We start from the raw sequence: 18,016 nt of genomic DNA, 5'->3' as shown, positions 1-18,016 counted from the left end.
TATAAAGCAAACTGCATTGTGATGTATATTCAAAATGTATTTTTTATGTAGTTAAATGTAGCAGTTAATGTTCGCCAAATTTTGTGCTATAACAAACTGATGCTGTGTTACATGATTTTTAGCCTCCTGCTTCTGTGTGCAGTAAGAGTTGCTCTCAAGGTACAAGGCGAGTGCACAAAAGGTCAGCCTGTGTGCTGCTTTGATTGTGTTGAATGTCCTGATGGCATGATTACCAATGGAACAGGTATGATACATTTACAAAAATTATTCCTTTAATAACATAAAGTGTACCTTAATTGCATATAAGCTGGCAGTTAAAATAGTATGCTGATGAATTAGTAGTAAGCATGTTGCTGGTCTGATGTACAGATTTTGTTTTTCTGAGTTTGCTATCGTAGAATTACAGATCATCTAATCTGCATATGCAATGATAAAAATAAAAAAAGAAAATCAGTAAAGGCATGTAGGGGTTGGCAATAGTTAGAAGTAGATAATTATTCTAAACTCCATGGCACAGTAGGCCATTTTTTTAAGTGGTCTTTACAGTATAGAGGGATGCATAGGACGGTTTTTTAACCCACGTCAATCCACTTAAACACTTAAGTCCCATCCAAAGCATCAAAATTGTCTCACTACATGAAGCATTAAATCAGGTTTTTTACGATATGCAGGGTTTCAGCCGAAATACATGCATGTAACTATGTCAGGTGCTGTGCAAATTCAGTACAACACTGCTGTAATCGGTAAACATGTGGTTAGTTTGCAGCATGGCTAATATAGCTCACTTGATGGCTTATTGTTTGCTAAAACTTGAATATCATATGACTAATTGATTTAAAGAACAATTTTAATAAACATTTCAATGTTACATTTTTAAAGGCTAGTTTTGGCAATCATTGGCATCTTGAGGCATTTTGTGCTGTATTCATTCTTATTTTCTGAAACACTGACAGAGACTGACTAAAACACAACCTTAAGACTCCTGCATCAAACGAGGCCAGAGAATAAGACTCATTATTTTGTCCCTCATGCCTTCTCACATGCATATACAGCCAGAACAAGGTAACAGGAATTGTGCAAACACAGACATTGCTGTACAAGATGAGGGCTAATATACTTGCATTGTTATGTTGGCCAAGTAGATAGCAACAGTGTAGAGATCACATCCAAGAATTCCAACTCTGTGAGGAGAGAGAGAGGTTAGGAGCATGCACTGATACTGCATTGCCGCACCCACCACACGACAAACCAACTCGGGATCCAGATTAGGACACGAGTGCAACCATGCAACGGGTGATACCTCCGCACCACACTAGTTCAGATGGAGTGGAACAGTATGAGGTTTTTTTATGGTGGCTGGAGTGCCACTTCTGCCACCAACACCCAAGTTTTTCCCTGCAGGTTAAGGGCCTTGCAGAGCAGAGACCCTTTTGGCATTTTACGGGATTTGAAAAGGCAACCTTCCAATTGCTAGTGCAGATCTCTAGCCACAGAGCCACCACTCCACCACTAACACTGTGAGCCAGCCAGAAAATGAATTGAACTGAACACCTTTATTGTCATTGTACACAGAATAATGAGATTCAATGTGAAACTCTGTTTCCTGCAGAGGCATTAGCTCTCTTGGAAATGTGTTCTTTTAATATTGTGGCTTATTAAATAATTAAACAATATCATAATATACCAGAAAAGGCGATATCCCTCCCATAGTGATTACGGTACAAGAATCACATGAGACAAAATATCTTTTAGCTTACATTTACTGACGTTTTACGCAGTTACAGACGGGGAGGCATATGGACAGACTTTATCCAGGTGGGAATCTGGATCAACACAGTCAGCCATTTTTTCCGTCCCTACGCTGGGAGGGTTTCCAACACCTATGTTGGCACAGCCTCGAAGGGTCTGGCCACTGTCCAGACCTTTTATATGGTTCTTGCTTCATCTGCTGGTCTTCTCCGTCTCCGAACAAGGGCTGAATTCCTCTCCCACAAAATCCAGAAATATCATAGTGCTTACATGTCGATTCTCATTCTCCCAAGAAGGAAAGAAGGTTTGTGCTGATAGAGGACAGAAATACCTAACCTGTGTTTAAGCTGACTATACAAGCCTCCAGTTGTCTTTGGCTATCTAATCCAATGCTTGGTCAGCAATTCTAACTGCTGAGCCTCTGTGTGCCACAGTTAACATGCACATGTGAATAAAACTCATAACAGTACTGTCCAGATACAGTGACATAAAGAAACATGTAGTATTACAAGCCACCCTTTGTCACTGGATCTGTGACAAAACAATATTTGAAAGTCATATCCACAAAACAAAAGGTACTTGATCCCCATCACAGTGTCAATATTTCAAGTCATTTTGGACATGTGAGATGTAGTATCACTATAGCTTCTGTACCATTCATCTAAAACCAGCGTAAACATGGACAAACAGTTACATTTAACATGCTGTTATCAAGTAGTGATATCTCATCAATGGTGTTAGTGGAGATTTTTGCCCTGTTATTTCTTACATAGTCTGTGTTGTGTCTACATATTACTGAATTCATGCAGTGGGTGTCATAGCATCAGATTATATTACAATCCTATATAGCATCTTGATGGATTACACTATTCTTTGGCACTTCTATCATTTCTAGCTTCAATATGTTGCTAGATGTGCCCACCCTTTGATGTCTGATCCCTTTATGAGTTACAATAGTTGTAACATAACTCAGATGCTATTCTAGCTTCATTGCTATGATTATTAATTGTTCTTAACTAGTATTATTGCATAATTGTTCATTCACTATCTGTTATCCTCCCCAACTTCACTATCAGATGTTCTATTCCAAGTTACCAATTTACAAGTTCACATCATTGATAAATCATGCATATCCTCATACCTTTGAGCCCTTCTTATAATAGTTTCAAGTATATTCCTAGACTTATATATATATAACACAGTATATGCCTTGTCCAACTCAGTGGTTTGTTAACAAAGTCTCTTTCTTGGTGGCTTTGCAGATTGGTAACTTTGCAGATCCGTCTGAACAAAGTGTGACTGCTTCAAGGCACTAAAGTTTGTTGTTACTGGAACAGAAAGTAAACAGTCCTTTTGCATTAGGGAGCTCATAAGATGAACACATGGTGACTGTCCCTTTTAGCAGAGGTGCACTTCCCTCTAGCTTGCACTGTATTCAGTGGTCATTCATGGGAGCCTTCAACAGCTGTCACATCACCTCAGTGGCACAGCCTGTCCCTGCCACAGTCCATAAAACTTGTCTTAGTTCATGGCATCAAATCTGAGTAGCTGGACTTGCAATCTTTCTTTAGTTCTTTACTCCGTTCCCTCTGGAAAGCAAGTGTTTCTTCACCAGCTATTCTCAGGTATGTGCAACAGATTAAAAGTCATTAGCGCAGTACAGTCTCTGTAAATCTTCGTTTGTATATACACCACCTGTTACTTCATTCATAAAACTTTACCACTGAATGGAGAGGCTTTAACCACTAAATTTAATGGCTAAACTTAATTAAGCTACTTGCGATGCTAAACTAGCGAAGGGTGGAAGGTAGAGCAAATACATAACATAAAGCAATTATTTCCCAATCATATGTATCATACAAATGCAGCATTATAAATGACAATTCTAGACCCGCAGTTCAGTCTCATAAAATAACAGCAAGAAATAGAGTAATACATTTAAACTATGCTAGTGACAATGTTTCTTCAGTAGGATCATACATTACACAAAATTAACACATTGCCTCAGTTATCCAAGTGTCTTAACTTATAACAGGATGTTATATACAATGGTTCTAATGTATAACTGAATAATCCATTTTGCTATGTGCATTATCACTGAGCATTAACCTAATACATTGATGCAATAACAACTCTTCCTAAAATTAATCACTTACAGAGACAAATCAATAAATGTATTTCAATTCTAATACAGTCTGTAATTACTGAAGTGATAATAATAATAATCATTTGTCATACATCAAAATATGTAAACCCTCTATACTGTTTTTTAAAGAATGAAATCAGTCTAGTGTTCATTTGTTTGCATTTTCATTAAAACATTTAACACTTGCACTAAATCAGCATGCAAGAAAATTATTCTAATAGCTGCTATTCATTAATTTATGATTGATAAATATTCACTATCCTACGATTAGATTATTTCTAATTGCTATGCCCAAACTTGCTATTAAGCTATTTTTTGCAACTTGTATAAAACATAGTTTGTGTTTTCCATCCGTTGGTCACTGGATTTGCTGAATCTGGAGAACAAGAACATCTATAGATTTTAAATGCAACTTTTATGCTTATAACACTTTTCATGAAATTCAGATTTGAAAATTCTTCTCTTTAACTGACCATGTTACAAGCTATTCTGAGATTCGTCGAGGTCAATAAGTCATGGCGTTATTTAAACTCTGCATCTGTTTGCAGGCTTCAAAACACAGACCAGGCACAGATTGTGTTATCAATCACCAGTCATGATCACTATTGATATTCACATGTATTACATTTAACTTTGAATATTCTTATATGGGACGTCTCCCATTTCTACAGTTTAACATTCTTAGTCAGCTGACGAACATAGAAAGACAGACGTACAAATGACATAAACACGCATCTGCCACCCCAGACTCTGAATAAAAATAATTTATTCGTCTTTTATTTTCTTTTCTAGATTCTAAACTCTGCTTCATGTCCAAGTAGAATTACTTAGCTAAAGCAGAAATTCGTTCACTAGAGAACAGACAATCAACCTTCACTCGTTTCAGTCATTTCTACACACAGTATTTGGCAATTGCTTCATTCTTTCACATGTATTCACATACTCACGTTCTCTTTTACAACAATACTTCATTCACAGAATAAAGTTCTCGATTTCTAGCACACGTGCTATAAACTCACTCGAGGTTGTGCTTTTTTGTTTATCTATAGGGTTTCACCATGCAACATACTTAAGCACGTCTTTTCCTTCATGCTTATTATTAATCAAACAACATCTCAGGCCGCAAGCTGATATTACTGAAAATATTAGGAATGCTTCTTACCTCAGTTTCATACGCTATTTTCCAGATCATGGAATTTTCGTGGCGAACATCACGACTCAGCGTCAAACGAGGGTAACGTATTACCGTTGGCGATCCGTAAATTCTGCGACAACAAGAAAATCCACGCGAGGAAATCACGCAGCACAATTCCACAACAAGAAAGTGTTCCCAGAAAAAGTTATGCGGTCACAAAGAATATTCTGACTTAACAAGGAAAACATACATGCTTGAACCTTTATCTCATATCACCGGGCAAGTGTGCTAACCACTGCGCCACCATACATTCCCTTAAGAGTTCCCAAAATACATAACCTCCATTCATGCACAATCGGGCACATGCTACATATCCGTGAGAACTTGTCTCCCTTATTATTTAGTATTATTAAGAGTATTTTTCCTTTAAACTTGATCAGGGTTTAAAAGAAAAACTGTTTTGCACGTTTATAAGTTTTAAACAAAAGTGGAGACATTCTTTTTGATTTGCTTTAAACCAATTGTTCTTATTGTAAGTTTTAACCCCAAATGTATTTATTCTTTTTCCACTTTGTTGTTCGAGCTCTTTTGCATTTTAGCTATATGTGTACACCGTTTTACAAATTCTTTTTAAACATTAGCTTATAAAGTATGTTCGTTATTTAAGCTATATTTAAAAGGTAATTTAATTATTTCTGTGTGTTTAAACACACGGCAATTTCTTAAAAGTACCAAAATAGGTGGGGTTTTGCCAAAACCTTTAACCTTAACCTTTACCCTTGTAGGTAGACTGATAGAAACAGCTGGCGTCTTTTAGACTGCTTGTAACACGTGGACGAAGCTTGTATTTTTGCATCGAGCTGCTTGGATGCCATTAAAGATTTCTACAAATTATTTTAGCGATCGTGATTGAGACGTTATGGATTCTATCGCTGTTGCTTTGATTTCATCTTTAAGTTTTTTCAGCTCCGCTGAATTACCACGCAAACGGCAAGGTGAGTGCAATGCCTGCATGTCTTGTCTGCCTGCCGCAACTAATATACAATAACGCGCCGTTCTTTATAGCCTTCAATATTGTTTTCTAAAGGCTAGCGATGTAATTTATTGTAAATACGTGTTTCCCAACACGGCATTTACTTTTCTAGGTAGATTTTGGGCTTCGTGCGGCCATTAATTAATCTGTGCTGCCCCTGTGAGTGCCGTTTCATTTTACTGGACAGCCAGTCTCGTGCCATCAGTTTCAATCTTGTTGTATTCCATTTATTTTGTCCAATTTTAGTCCCACTTATGCGTTAAACTTAAAAGTCCAACCTTAAAGTTCACTCTCATACCGTAGGTAGCAGACGCTACCACGATTCGCCGACAGATGTCGGGCTTTCTTTCCAGCCTCATGCACTGTGCCGAGTTTGACAAGTCCGCCTCTTGTCTTTTGATGGGATAAATTAATCAGGCCAGGCATGTTAAGGCAGTTTTTAATTCTCGGCCGGGAGTCCATGACCGTCGCGCAACCAATCGAAATATATATATCAAATATTATTACCGAGCCTCCCATTCATCAGTGTAAGCATATGTTTAATATATATATAAAATATTATAATTAATATATAATAATATAATTATTAATGTAGCCACAATCCTGCCGACTACGCCATTATGTTTCCTGCAGAGGCATTAGCTCTCTTGGAAATGTGTTCTTTTAATATTGTGGCTTATTAAATAATTAAACAATATCATAATATACCAGAAAAGGCGATATCCCTCCCATAGTGATTACGGCGGTACAAGAATCACATGAGACAAAATATCTTTTAGCTTACATTTACTGACGTTTTACGCGTTACAGACGGGGAGGCATATGGACAGACTTTATCCAGGTGGGAATCTGGATCAACACAGTCAGCCATTTTTTCCGTCCCTACGCTGGGAGGGTTTCCAACACCTATGTTGGCACAGCCTCGAAGGGTCTGGCCACTGTCCAGACCTTTTATATGGTTCTTGCTTCATTTGCTGGTCTTCTCCGTCTCCGAACAAGGGCTGAATTCCTCTCCCACAAAATACAGAAATATCATAGTGCTTACATGTCGATTCTCATTCTCCCAAGAAGGAAAGAAGGTTTGTGCTGATAGAGGACAGAAATACCCTAACCTGTGTTTAAGCTGACTATACAAGCCTCCAGTTGTCTTTGGCTATCTAATCCAATGCTTGGTCAGCAATTCTAACTGCTGAGCCTCTGTGTGCCACAGTTAACATGCACATGTAAATAAAACTCATAACAGTACTGTCCAGATACAGTGACATAAAGAAACATGTAGTATTACAAACTCCTCCATAAAATCTTTCTATAAAATGATAAAAAATAATATGGTAAAACAATAAAAATGTACTATATGAAAACATAAGTACAATATAAATAATACTATAGTGAAAATAATGCAAATGATTTATAAAATTATGCAATGTTATGGTTATAGTGCAAGTTTACAATGAGGTAATTGTAAATACAGACAGTTCTACCGGGGACTCTTGATGCACTGATTCAGTGTGTTTATAGCTCCTGGGATGAAACTGTCTCTGAGCCTTGAGGTCCATGTATGACAGTTTTTACCAGATGGGAGAAGTTCAGATAGAGACTGTAGCATGGGTGAGTGGGGATTCAGGTAGATGCCAGTGGCTTTCCTGTGGCAGTGTGTGCTATGTGTCCTCTGAGGCTGGAAGCTGCTCTTGACGCAACCTGCTGTAGAGCCTTCTGATCCGCTACTGTGTAGCTCAGATACCACACACAAATACAATAGGTTAAATGCTCTCTGTGGTGCAGTAGTAGTAGGTTAGCAGCACCTGTTGAGGAAGCTCAGCTTTTTTCAGCATTCTTAGGAAAAACCGCATTTGCTCTACCTTTTTCAGTAGTTACGTGGTATTAGCTGTCCATGAAAGGTCCTTGGAGATGTATATCCTCAGTAACCTAAAGCTTGATGCACACTTCACCCTGTCTCCTTTGGTGAATTTTGGAGCAATATCCTCCTCATGTAATCTTCTGAAATTGATGATGAGCTCCTTGGTCTACCCTATGTTGAGGGACAGGTTTTTCACTGAGCACCATATCTCAAAATATTTTGCACCTCTGCTCTGTAGGCGGATTAGTCATTATTTGAAATGAGCCCAATCACTGTTGTGTCATCGACAGCCTCCCCCCAACCGTTCCAACTTTTTTGAGACATGTTGCTGCCATCAAATTCAAAATGAGCTAATATTTTTCATGAATTTAGTGAAGTGTCTCATGTTGTATTAAATATTTTTTAAATATGGGTTTATGAAATTTGTAAATCATTTTATTTACATTTTACACAGTATCCCGACTTTTTCGGAATTGGGGTTGTACAATCAACCTGATAAAATTTGTAGAACTTAATGCAACAAATAACTTCAAAATCAATCTTGAGGGAAAAAAAATACCAGAAAAATAAAAATACGAAGAGAAAGTTGAAAGAACAAAAACTATGAATTCAAACCTTTCTCACAGTGCTGCTAGGATAGGCTACAGCATCTCCCATGGCTCGGAACTGGTTTAAACAGGGTTGAGAATGTTTTGTTTGGTGTCTTTTGGATCGGGGTATTAAATCCTAAGATAATTAAATACCTGTTTAAAATGATACTGCTGAGAAGAAATATGCCAATCTATCCTAAAAAAATCCCTAAAATATGTTCAATTCATGGAGTTCAGCAGAAATGAAAGAATAGTTGGTCAGTTTCTTAAGACAATTACATTATGAAATGTCAATTACTGCCTTCACTTGTTGCAAAGCAGATGAGATTTCAAACCACTGAAAAGTGCACTTTTGTTGAATTATTTGAAATGTAATTGATGAAGGTGGAGAACATGGACATTTTAAGGTATGTAATCAAAAAAAACTACAAAAGCAGAATATTGAGTTGTTTTACAGTAAAAATGATTTATTCTGTTAAATTACTACATTATTAATAATAATAATACCCATTATCCAAATAGTTTTCCTCATATACTTTCAAGAAAAGTGTTTATTTTATGAACATTTTTTTACAATTTTCTTTAATTCTGTTGCTGGTGTAGAGTACTCAAGGTGAAAGATTCTTGAATTTACAGTAAAGTAATCTTGTCAAAATATTTCTTTAAGATAATGTCATGTCATTTCAGATTTTACAGAATGTATCATGTGCCCTGAAGACTTTTGGTCAAATGCAAGACGAGATCAATGTGTGCCCAAGGATTCCGAATTTCTTTCGTTTGGAGAATCTTTGGGAATAATTTTAACAGTGCTGGCACTTATTGGCACACTCGTCACATTTTCTGTAATAATGATTTTTCTGAAGTATATGAAAACACCAATTGTGAGAGCTAATAACTTAGAGTTAAGTTTCCTGCTTCTGTTTTCACTCTTGCTTTGCTTTCTTTGTGCTTTGACATTTATGGGTGAACCCTCAATGCAGATGTGCATTATGCGTCAGACGGGATTTGCAATTAGCTTTGTGCTTTCCATTTCTTGCATTCTGGTAAAAACCTTAGTGGTGCTGCTGGCATTTAAAATGACCCTACCAAACCAAAATGTAATGAAGCGATTCAGACCTCTTCATCAGCGATTAATCATTATCATCACAACTCTGGTCCAAATTGGCATTTGTGTAGGGTTCATGGTTTCCTCCCCACCATCTGTGAACAGAAATCGAGACACTGTCATTTCTAAAATTATACTTGAGTGTAATGAAGGTCCAGAGTTAGCATTGTTTTGTATTTTGGGCTACATTGGATTTCTTGCAGTGATTAATTTTGTTCTTGCATTCCTTGCCAGAAACTTGCCAGATAACTTCAATGAGGCTAAATTTATCACCTTTAGTCTCTTGGTGTTTGTAGTTGTCTGGATATCATTTATTCCAGGATACATCAGCACAAAAGGAAAATATCTCATTGCAGTGGAAATCTTTGCAATTTTGTCTTCTAGTTTTGGTCTGCTGATTTGCATTTTTTTCCCAAAATGTTATATCATATTGCTAAAACCGGAGATGAATACTAAAAACAGCTTGATGGGGCGACCCAACAAACACTAAGTGTCATTCACCCCCATTGTTTGCCCTGGATGTGTATAGTTTCTGACAAATATGTTTCAGTACCTTTCCCTGAGAAATGGTACATGTAAAACTAAATTGGTAGTTTTAGTCCAGAGTCTTTTTAGTGCTTGCCATATCTTATTTATGGTACAGATCGTTTTCTACATTTTCATATTATAGAAGGACCAAATGTATAAAACAGCCCTACAATTTGCATTTTTAGGATTGTCACAATATATTTTTTATATGTTGATTCACTAATGGTTGCTAGTGTGAGTAATTAATTTTCTACCATTTCCTGTCCCATTACCTTTTCTTTTTTAAGGGCCTCGCTGAAGGGCCCAACAGAGTAGGATCCCTTCTCGCAGTAACTGGATTTGAAATGGAAAGCTTCCAGAAATAGGTGCTGATTCTTTAAACCTTAAATTAGAAATTCCAGTATTTACATGTATAATATTTTAAAAACCGTGCAATTGGTAAAGACAACACCTACATAAAGGTTATTGAAAAAAATCATTTTGGTGGTGGTGTTCCTTATCAGCTCCCAACATTCATGCTAAAAACAGTAATTTTTGTCATAGAGAAACTCGCAACGAGGCCACTGTACAATAGATAAATACTAAAATAATTATGCGTACACAGTACAGTATACTATTTTTTGTGGATGTGAACAGTAACTACTCTGGAAATGTAATCATCATATATAAAATGTGTATCTATAGATGCCTTTTTATTTTCCTTTCAAAACAAATTAGTTTATTTTGTAAAAATTGTGATAGTTTCTCATTTGTCTGAATGAACACTGTAAATGTAGTAGTAGTAGTTTCTGTTAGCTTGTGCAGTAGAATTTGGACACCACTGTATATTTTGCCAGGTAATTCTGAGTATCTTGCTTTACTCATCTGCAAACATTCAAGACAACCTTGTTGGCCATCTCATATATTTGTCATGTCTAAACCTTGCATCATTAGGTAAACATTCAAAGGACTTCAGCGTGAACTTGTCATTTTGTTTGCCTTACCATTTAGGCAACTTCACTAATGCCATAGGTTGTGGTATTGTGTTAAAGGTATATTCATATTACTTTTTACAGAACAGACTGGTAGGAAAAATATTGTAATAAAAAGCATTTTATTTATTACAATGCTGTGTGTCATTTTTGCTTCTAGTTGTAAAGGGTCCTTATTTAAAATAAATTCATATTCTGATCTTTTTGATTTGTAAGTTGAAGTATCTGATGAATCTGTTAATAATATGGAGTCATACCAAATCCAATTATTAGTTAACAGTATTAAAAGTACTTTACTGATGCAAATGCAACAATCTGTCTCAATATGCACAAGTTGAAGAAGATGATGGTTAACTTAAGACAGACCACTGCTGTCCACATCCCACTGCACATTAACGGCTCTGTGATAGAACTGGTCAAGTACACCAAATTCCTTGGTGTGCATCTGGCAGCTGACTTCCGCTAACAACTATCTCAATAGCCAAGAAGGAGCAGCAGCATGTCCACTTCCTTTGGCAGCTGAAGAAGGTGAACATTGCTCCCTGCATTGTCGCCACATTCTACAGGGCCATCATTAAGCATCACTGTCTGGTTTGGGAACTGTGTTTTCTCTAACCGCAAGGTCCTTTCAACAAGATAATTCACAAGCAGAAAGAACATTGGGACCTCTATGCCTGCTATTAAAGACACCATTATAAAGCAATGCATCTACAAAGCCTGTAGCATTTTAAAGAACTGCACACAGCCCTCCTATGGTCTCTTTCTCCCACTTCATTCTGGCAGAAGGTACTGTAGCATAAGATCCAGCTCTGTTACGTTCTGCAACAGTTTCTACCCCTTGGCTGTCTGGATTCTGAACTCTGTGTTGCCCCTCTGCTCTCGGATATGCTCCATGTAGCTTATTTTATATGCAGTACATTTGTTATACTTGTTACTATTGTGTTGATTTATTTATTTATTGGTTAATTATTACTATTTTAAATGAATCCCACCTATTCACTTATCTACTATTTATCTATATTATGGTAGTGTTCTTTACCTGTCTTGAACTTGTCCTGTGTTTATGTATATATTTGCAAAGCAGTTTCAAGCCACTCTATGCTTCGGTACTGTGTATGGATGGTATAAGGACTCGGCCTCTTGATTTGACTTACAAAATAATTATTCATATAACTTATCAACAAAATAGAGCAATTCATTTGAAAATAGGTGAGAAGTAAAACTTATTTGCATCTCTCCAGTTAAAAAAACAGTTAAGCCATTGACCCATTTCAATAGGTTGTGGGAAAAAAAAGTGTTACCCGGAACACTTGGTGGCAGCCGCCTTGGGTTGCATAGGGGCCACAATGGTGGAACACTGGAGCTCATCCCTGTTGCGCTTCATGGCCACTGTCAGGGGGAGCTGCATGGCTTAACAAGCCCATGTGGGCTGGACTGCAGAAGTGCAGCCTGAAGTAGGTCAACGAGCACCTGGAGCACTTCCGGGGGAGCTATAAAAGGATCCTGCAGCCACTACTCTAGGTGCCGGATTCGGTAGTAGTAGTACCTGTACCACCTGTGTAGAGTATTTTGTTGTACTGTGGTGTGCTTGTGCCGGACTGTGTTGAGCCGGTGAGACACGGGGAAGATGTGCCCCATGGTTGAAGAAAAATAAGCCTCTTTCTTTGGTTTTTACACGTGCCTCTGTTGTCAGTCTGTGACAGGTCGGGTGCCTATATAGTGCCTTTCACTATATATACTGCTCACAAAAATTAAAGGAACACTTTAAAGAAACACATTAGATACATCAGATCTCAATATGAAGTTGGATATCTATACAAATAACGACAGGGCAATGTCTTAGGAACAAAAGGATGCCAAGTCTTTTAATGGAAATAAAAGTTTTCTGCCTACAGAGGGCTCAATTGTGTAGACACCCTAAAATCAGAGTGAAATGAAGATGTGGCAGGCTAGTCCATTTTTCAAAAACTTAATTTCTGCTACTCAAAATGCTTTTCAGTATCTTGTGTGGCCCCCACGAGCTTGTATGCATGCTTGACAACGTCGGGGCATGCTCCTAATGAGACGATGGATGGTGTCTTGTGGCATTTCCTCCCAGATCTGTATGAGGGCATCCCTGAGCTGTTGTACAGTCTGAGGAGCAACCTGGCGGCGCCTAATGGACTGAAACATAATGTCCCACAGATGTTCTATTGGGTTTAAGTCAGGGGATCGTGAAGGCCATTCAATTGTTTCAATTCCTTCATCCTCCAGGTACTGCCTGCATACTCTTGCCACATGAGGCCGGGCATTGTCGTGCATTAGGAGGAAACCAGGACCTACTGCACCAGCGTAGGGTCTGACAATGGGTTCAAGGATTTCATCTCGATACCTTATGGCAGTCAGAGCACCATTTCCTACGCAGTAGATGTCTGTGCGTCCCTCCATGGATATGCCTCCCCAGACCATCACTGACCCACCACCAAACCTGTCATGTTGAACCGTTGCAGGCAGCATATCGTTCTCCTTGTCTTCTCCAGACTCTTTCACGTCTATCACAGCTGCTCAGGGTGAACCTGCTCTCGTCTGTAAAAAGTACAGGGCGCCAGTGGCGGACTTGCCAATTCTGGTGTTCTTGAGCAAATGCCAGTCGAGCTCCACGGTGCTGGGCAGTGAGCACAGGGCCCACTACAGGCGTCGGGCCCTCAGGCCATCTTCATGAAGTCTGTTCCTGATTGTTTGGGTAGAGACATTCACACCAGTGGCCCTCTGGAGGTCATTCTGTAGGGCACGAGCAGTGCTCAGCCTGTTCCGCCTTGCACAAAGGAGCAGGTATCGGTCCTGCTGATGGGTTGAGGACCTTCTACGGCCCTGTCCAGCTCTCCGAGAATAACAGCCAGTCTCCTGAAATCTCCTCCATGTTCTGGAGATTGTGCTGGGAGACACATTAAACCTTCTTGCTGCAGCACGTGTGGATGTGCCATCCTGGAGAAGTTGGACAACCTGTGCAACTTCTGTAGGGTTAAGGAATCGCCTCATACTGCCAGTAGAGATGATTACTCAAGTCAAAACTAGCACGAGTGGAAAACCAGCCAAAAAAGATCAAGAGGGAGAAACTTGAAATGACCTCCACATGTAAAACCAGTCCTGTTTTGAGGGTTTTCTAATTGTTGCCACTTTAGTGCACCTGTCGTTAAGTCCATGAACACCAATACAGCTGAAAGTGATTAACAATGACCTCAGCTGCTTAACCAACCAGAAAATTATCAGACAGGTTTAATTGATTTCATGCCAGGCCCAATAAAAAAGTGTTCCTTTAATTTTTGTGAGCAGTGTATATACATTCTTAAATAATTTGGGGCAATAAGGCATTAACCACTTTGTAATGTTGCCATTCCTTCTCATAACACTTAAGACATTTTGGCACTGAGCATACCATGCAATGAAGTGTTTCAAATGTTATGTCCCATTCTTCCTGCAAACCTGTCTTAAGATGTGCCACTGTATGGGGTTGTCATTGTTGCTTTTTTCATTTCAAAATTCTCCACACATGGATAGCGCTTTTGTACCAAATCATAATTACAATCACCCTTTGACATCAGTTCATTATTAACCTCATTAATGGCCCTAATTTGCCCCCATCCCATCTTTTTTTGGAATGGGCTGCAGACCTGAAATGCAGGGATGAATGTATGTTGACAAACGAAATGAAGCTGACTAGACAAAACATGAAATATCTTGAATTCATACTGTCTGCAATTAAATGAAAGAATTACTGTTTCTTTTTGCATTTTCCATACTTTTTCTGATTTGGGGCTGTACATATTATACACACGGTATATATAGAATGCAAAGCTAACTCACTCATGCACTCATCAACAAAAACACTGTTTCCTGTTTAGTTACAAATCTGAAATTTGTCAGGATGGTATTTGCAGAGAAAGGACATTTCAATAAATTTTTAGGGGTAAAACCCTCGCTGTGAAAAAACTAAATGCTTCAAAATCTCAAAAATACGCTTTGACTGATTTAATTAAACCTTGGTGACATTTTAGGAAAAAAGAAAATTAGCTAACGCTTTTTTTTTTTTTTTAATTTGTCAATATTTCTTGGTAATAATATTGGAGTGAGTGGTGTAGTCTTAGGCACTGTTCTTTTTTTCTGTTCTGTCACTGTGAAATGTGGTTTGCAGAGAAATGGGGCTTTTGTTTTTATGAAAATTAGCATAATCAAAAATGAAATTCCTAGCCACAAAGTATGCACAAACTAGTGTGTTTCTTCGCACCGGTCCCAAGCCCAGATCAATGGGGAGGATTATGTCAGGAATTGCATCTGCCGTAAAATTTCACCAGATCAATATGCGGACAATACAATACTAATTTCCATACCGGATCGGTCGATGCCCGGGTTCACAATGGCCGCCGCCAGCACTGTTAGCCAATGGGGTGCTGGCAGAAATTGGGCTACTGTTGGTCAAAGAAGGAGAAGTGAGGGGAGACATGTCCAGAGCCAGGAGGAGAAAAAGTAAAGAGAGTAGAACTGAGTGTAGGAACATTGAATTTTGGCAGTATGACAGGTAAGGGGAGAGAGCTAGCCAATATGATGGAAAGAAGAAAGTTTGATATATTGTGCATACAAGAGACTAAATGGAAGGGGGAGTAAGGCCAGGTGGATCAGAGGTGGATTTAAATTGTTCTATCATGGTGTGGATGGGAAGAGAAATAGGTTAGGCGTTATTCTGAAGGAACAGTGTATCAAGAGTGTTTTGGACGTGAAAAGACTATCAGACAGAGTAATGATTATGAAGCTGGCAATTGGAGTTATGATGATGAATGTCGTTAGTGCACATGCCCTGCAAGTTGGGTGTGCAATGGTTGAGAAAGATTTCTGGAGTGAGTTGTATGAAGTGATTTACTGTGTACCCAAGGGACAGAAAGTGGTGATTGGAGCGGATTTCAATGGATGTGTTTTTAAAGGGGAGCAAAGGAGACGAGGAGGTGAAGGGTAGGTATTGTGTCAAGGAGAGGAATGAAGAAGGTCAGGTGATAGTGGATTTTGCGAAAAGGATGGGCATGGCTGTGCTGAATACATATTTTAAGAAGAGGGAGGAACATAAGGTAATACACAAGAGTGGAGGAAGATACACATAGGTAGATTATATCCTATGCAGATGAGTCTCTGAAGGAGATTAAAGACTGGAAAGTGTTGTTAGGCAGCATAGGATGGTAGTGTGTAGGGTGACGTTGGATATCAAGAAGGAGGAGAGGGAGGGCAGAACAAAGGATCAAATGGTGAAAGTTGAAAAAGGAAGGCTGCAGAGTTAAGTTCAGGGAGGAGGTAAGGTAGGCACTGGGTGGCAGTGAAGAGTTACCAGATAGCTGGGCAACTACAGCAGAAGTAGTAAGAGTGACAGCAAAAAGGGTGCTTGGTGTGACATCTGGACAAAGGAAGGAGGAAAAGGGAACCTGGTGGTGGAATGGGGAAGTGCAGGAGAGTATAAAGAGGAAGAGGATGGCGATGAAGTGGGTATAGTCCGAGTGATGCAGACAAGAGTACAAGGAGATACATTGCAAGGTGGAGAGAGAGGTGCTGAAGGCTAATGAAAAGGCGTATGATGAGTTCTATGATAGTTAGGACACTAAGAAGGGAGAAAAGGACCTATACCGATTGGCTAGACAGAGGGGCCGAGCTGGGAAAGATGTGCAGCAGGTTAGGGTGATAAAGGTTAAAGATGGAAACATACAAGCGAGGAGGGTGTGTTGAGCAGATGGAAAGAGTACTTTGAGAGGCTGATGAATGAAGAATGAGAGAGAGAGAGAAGGTTGGATGATGTAGAGATAGTGAATCGGGAAGTGGAACGGATTAACAAGGAGAAAGTAAGGACTGCTATGAAGAGGATGAAGAATGGAAAGGCTGTTGGTCCAGATGACATACCTATGGAAGCATGGAGGTGTTTAGGAGAGATGGCAGTGGAGTTTTTAACCAGACTGTTTAATGGAATCTTGGAAAGTGAGAGGATGCCTGAGGAGTGGAGAAGTGTACTGGTGCCGATTTTTTCGGGGAGGCAAGTTTGCATTGGTTTGGACATGTGCAGAGAAGAGATGCTGGATATATTGGGAAAGGGATGCTAAAGAAATAGCTGCCAAGCAAGAGGAAGGCCTAAAAGAAAGTTTATGGATGGGGTAGGAGAGGACATGTAGGTGGTGGGTGTAACAGAAAGATGTACAGGACAGGAAGATATGGAACGAGATGATCTGCTGTGGCAGCCCTTAATGGGAGCAGCCAAAAGAAGATCACAAATGAAATGGAAGAAATGTTAGCAAAGCTGCTAGAACTACATGTTTAGCAAGTTGCATTACTGGGTACACGCAGTTCTTCCTATTCTATAAGCTCCTTCTTACACCTTATAAGGTGGTTTAAAATACATACAAATTTAAGGTGGATTAGATTGTCAAGTGCACTTCTATACATTAGAAAATAAGTTAAATACATGCAGTATTGTGGAGAACTGGGATGTACCCTTGGTGTGACGATGTGCCACAATGCTCTGCTTTTCAATCCAGAGTGAAGTATTGGTACAGCATATTGGACCACTTCAAACCCTGGGCACAACACAATACAAGAAAGGAACGACAGCATGACTTGGTAAGGTTAAATGCTTGCCCAGCTTACTATAGTGACCCACTACTGACAGAACTAGAGGAATTGGACATTGTACATAGTTTGCCATATATTTCCTTTTCATCCATTCTTTTTTCAGAGCATTAGAACAATCTAGTAGAGAATAGGCCATTCAGCCCAACAAAATTTGCAAGTCCTATCCACTTAATTCTTCTAAAAAAACATCAAGTCTAGATTTGAAAGTTCCTAAATTGTTACTGTCTACCACGCTACTTGGTAGCTTATTCCAAAGTGTCTATGG

The 18,016-nt window shown here is 38.9% G+C and overlaps 1 protein-coding gene across 1 annotated transcript; it reads left to right on the top strand.

Moving 5' to 3' along the window:
* The first annotated feature begins 111 nt into the window (after positions 1 to 111).
* Positions 112 to 11,233, top strand: LOC120527967 (extracellular calcium-sensing receptor-like). The gene is made up of 2 exons (XM_039751974.1): positions 112 to 244; positions 9,199 to 11,233. Exons 1-2 carry the CDS (start codon positions 112 to 114, stop codon positions 10,104 to 10,106), a joined length of 1,041 nt encoding a protein of 346 aa, XP_039607908.1. The 3' UTR covers positions 10,107 to 11,233.
* Positions 11,234 to 18,016: the final 6,783 nt, after the last annotated feature.

This window comes from Polypterus senegalus, chromosome 1, assembly GCF_016835505.1.
Source record: "Polypterus senegalus isolate Bchr_013 chromosome 1, ASM1683550v1, whole genome shotgun sequence".
Lineage (NCBI taxonomy): Eukaryota > Metazoa > Chordata > Cladistia > Polypteriformes > Polypteridae > Polypterus > Polypterus senegalus.
Note: the sequence above shows the minus strand (reverse complement) of the source record. Positions and strands in the feature narration are given on the sequence as shown.

Bases quoted from the DNA above. Each gene is read 5' to 3' on its own strand.
- LOC120527967 (XM_039751974.1), top strand. From the start codon at position 112: ATGATTTTTAGCCTCCTGCTTCTGTGTGCAGTAAGAGTTGCTCTCAAG. The intron at 245-9,198 runs GTATGATACATT...ATGTCATTTCAG, and splicing joins CATGATTACCAATGGAACAG to ATTTTACAGAATGTATCATG.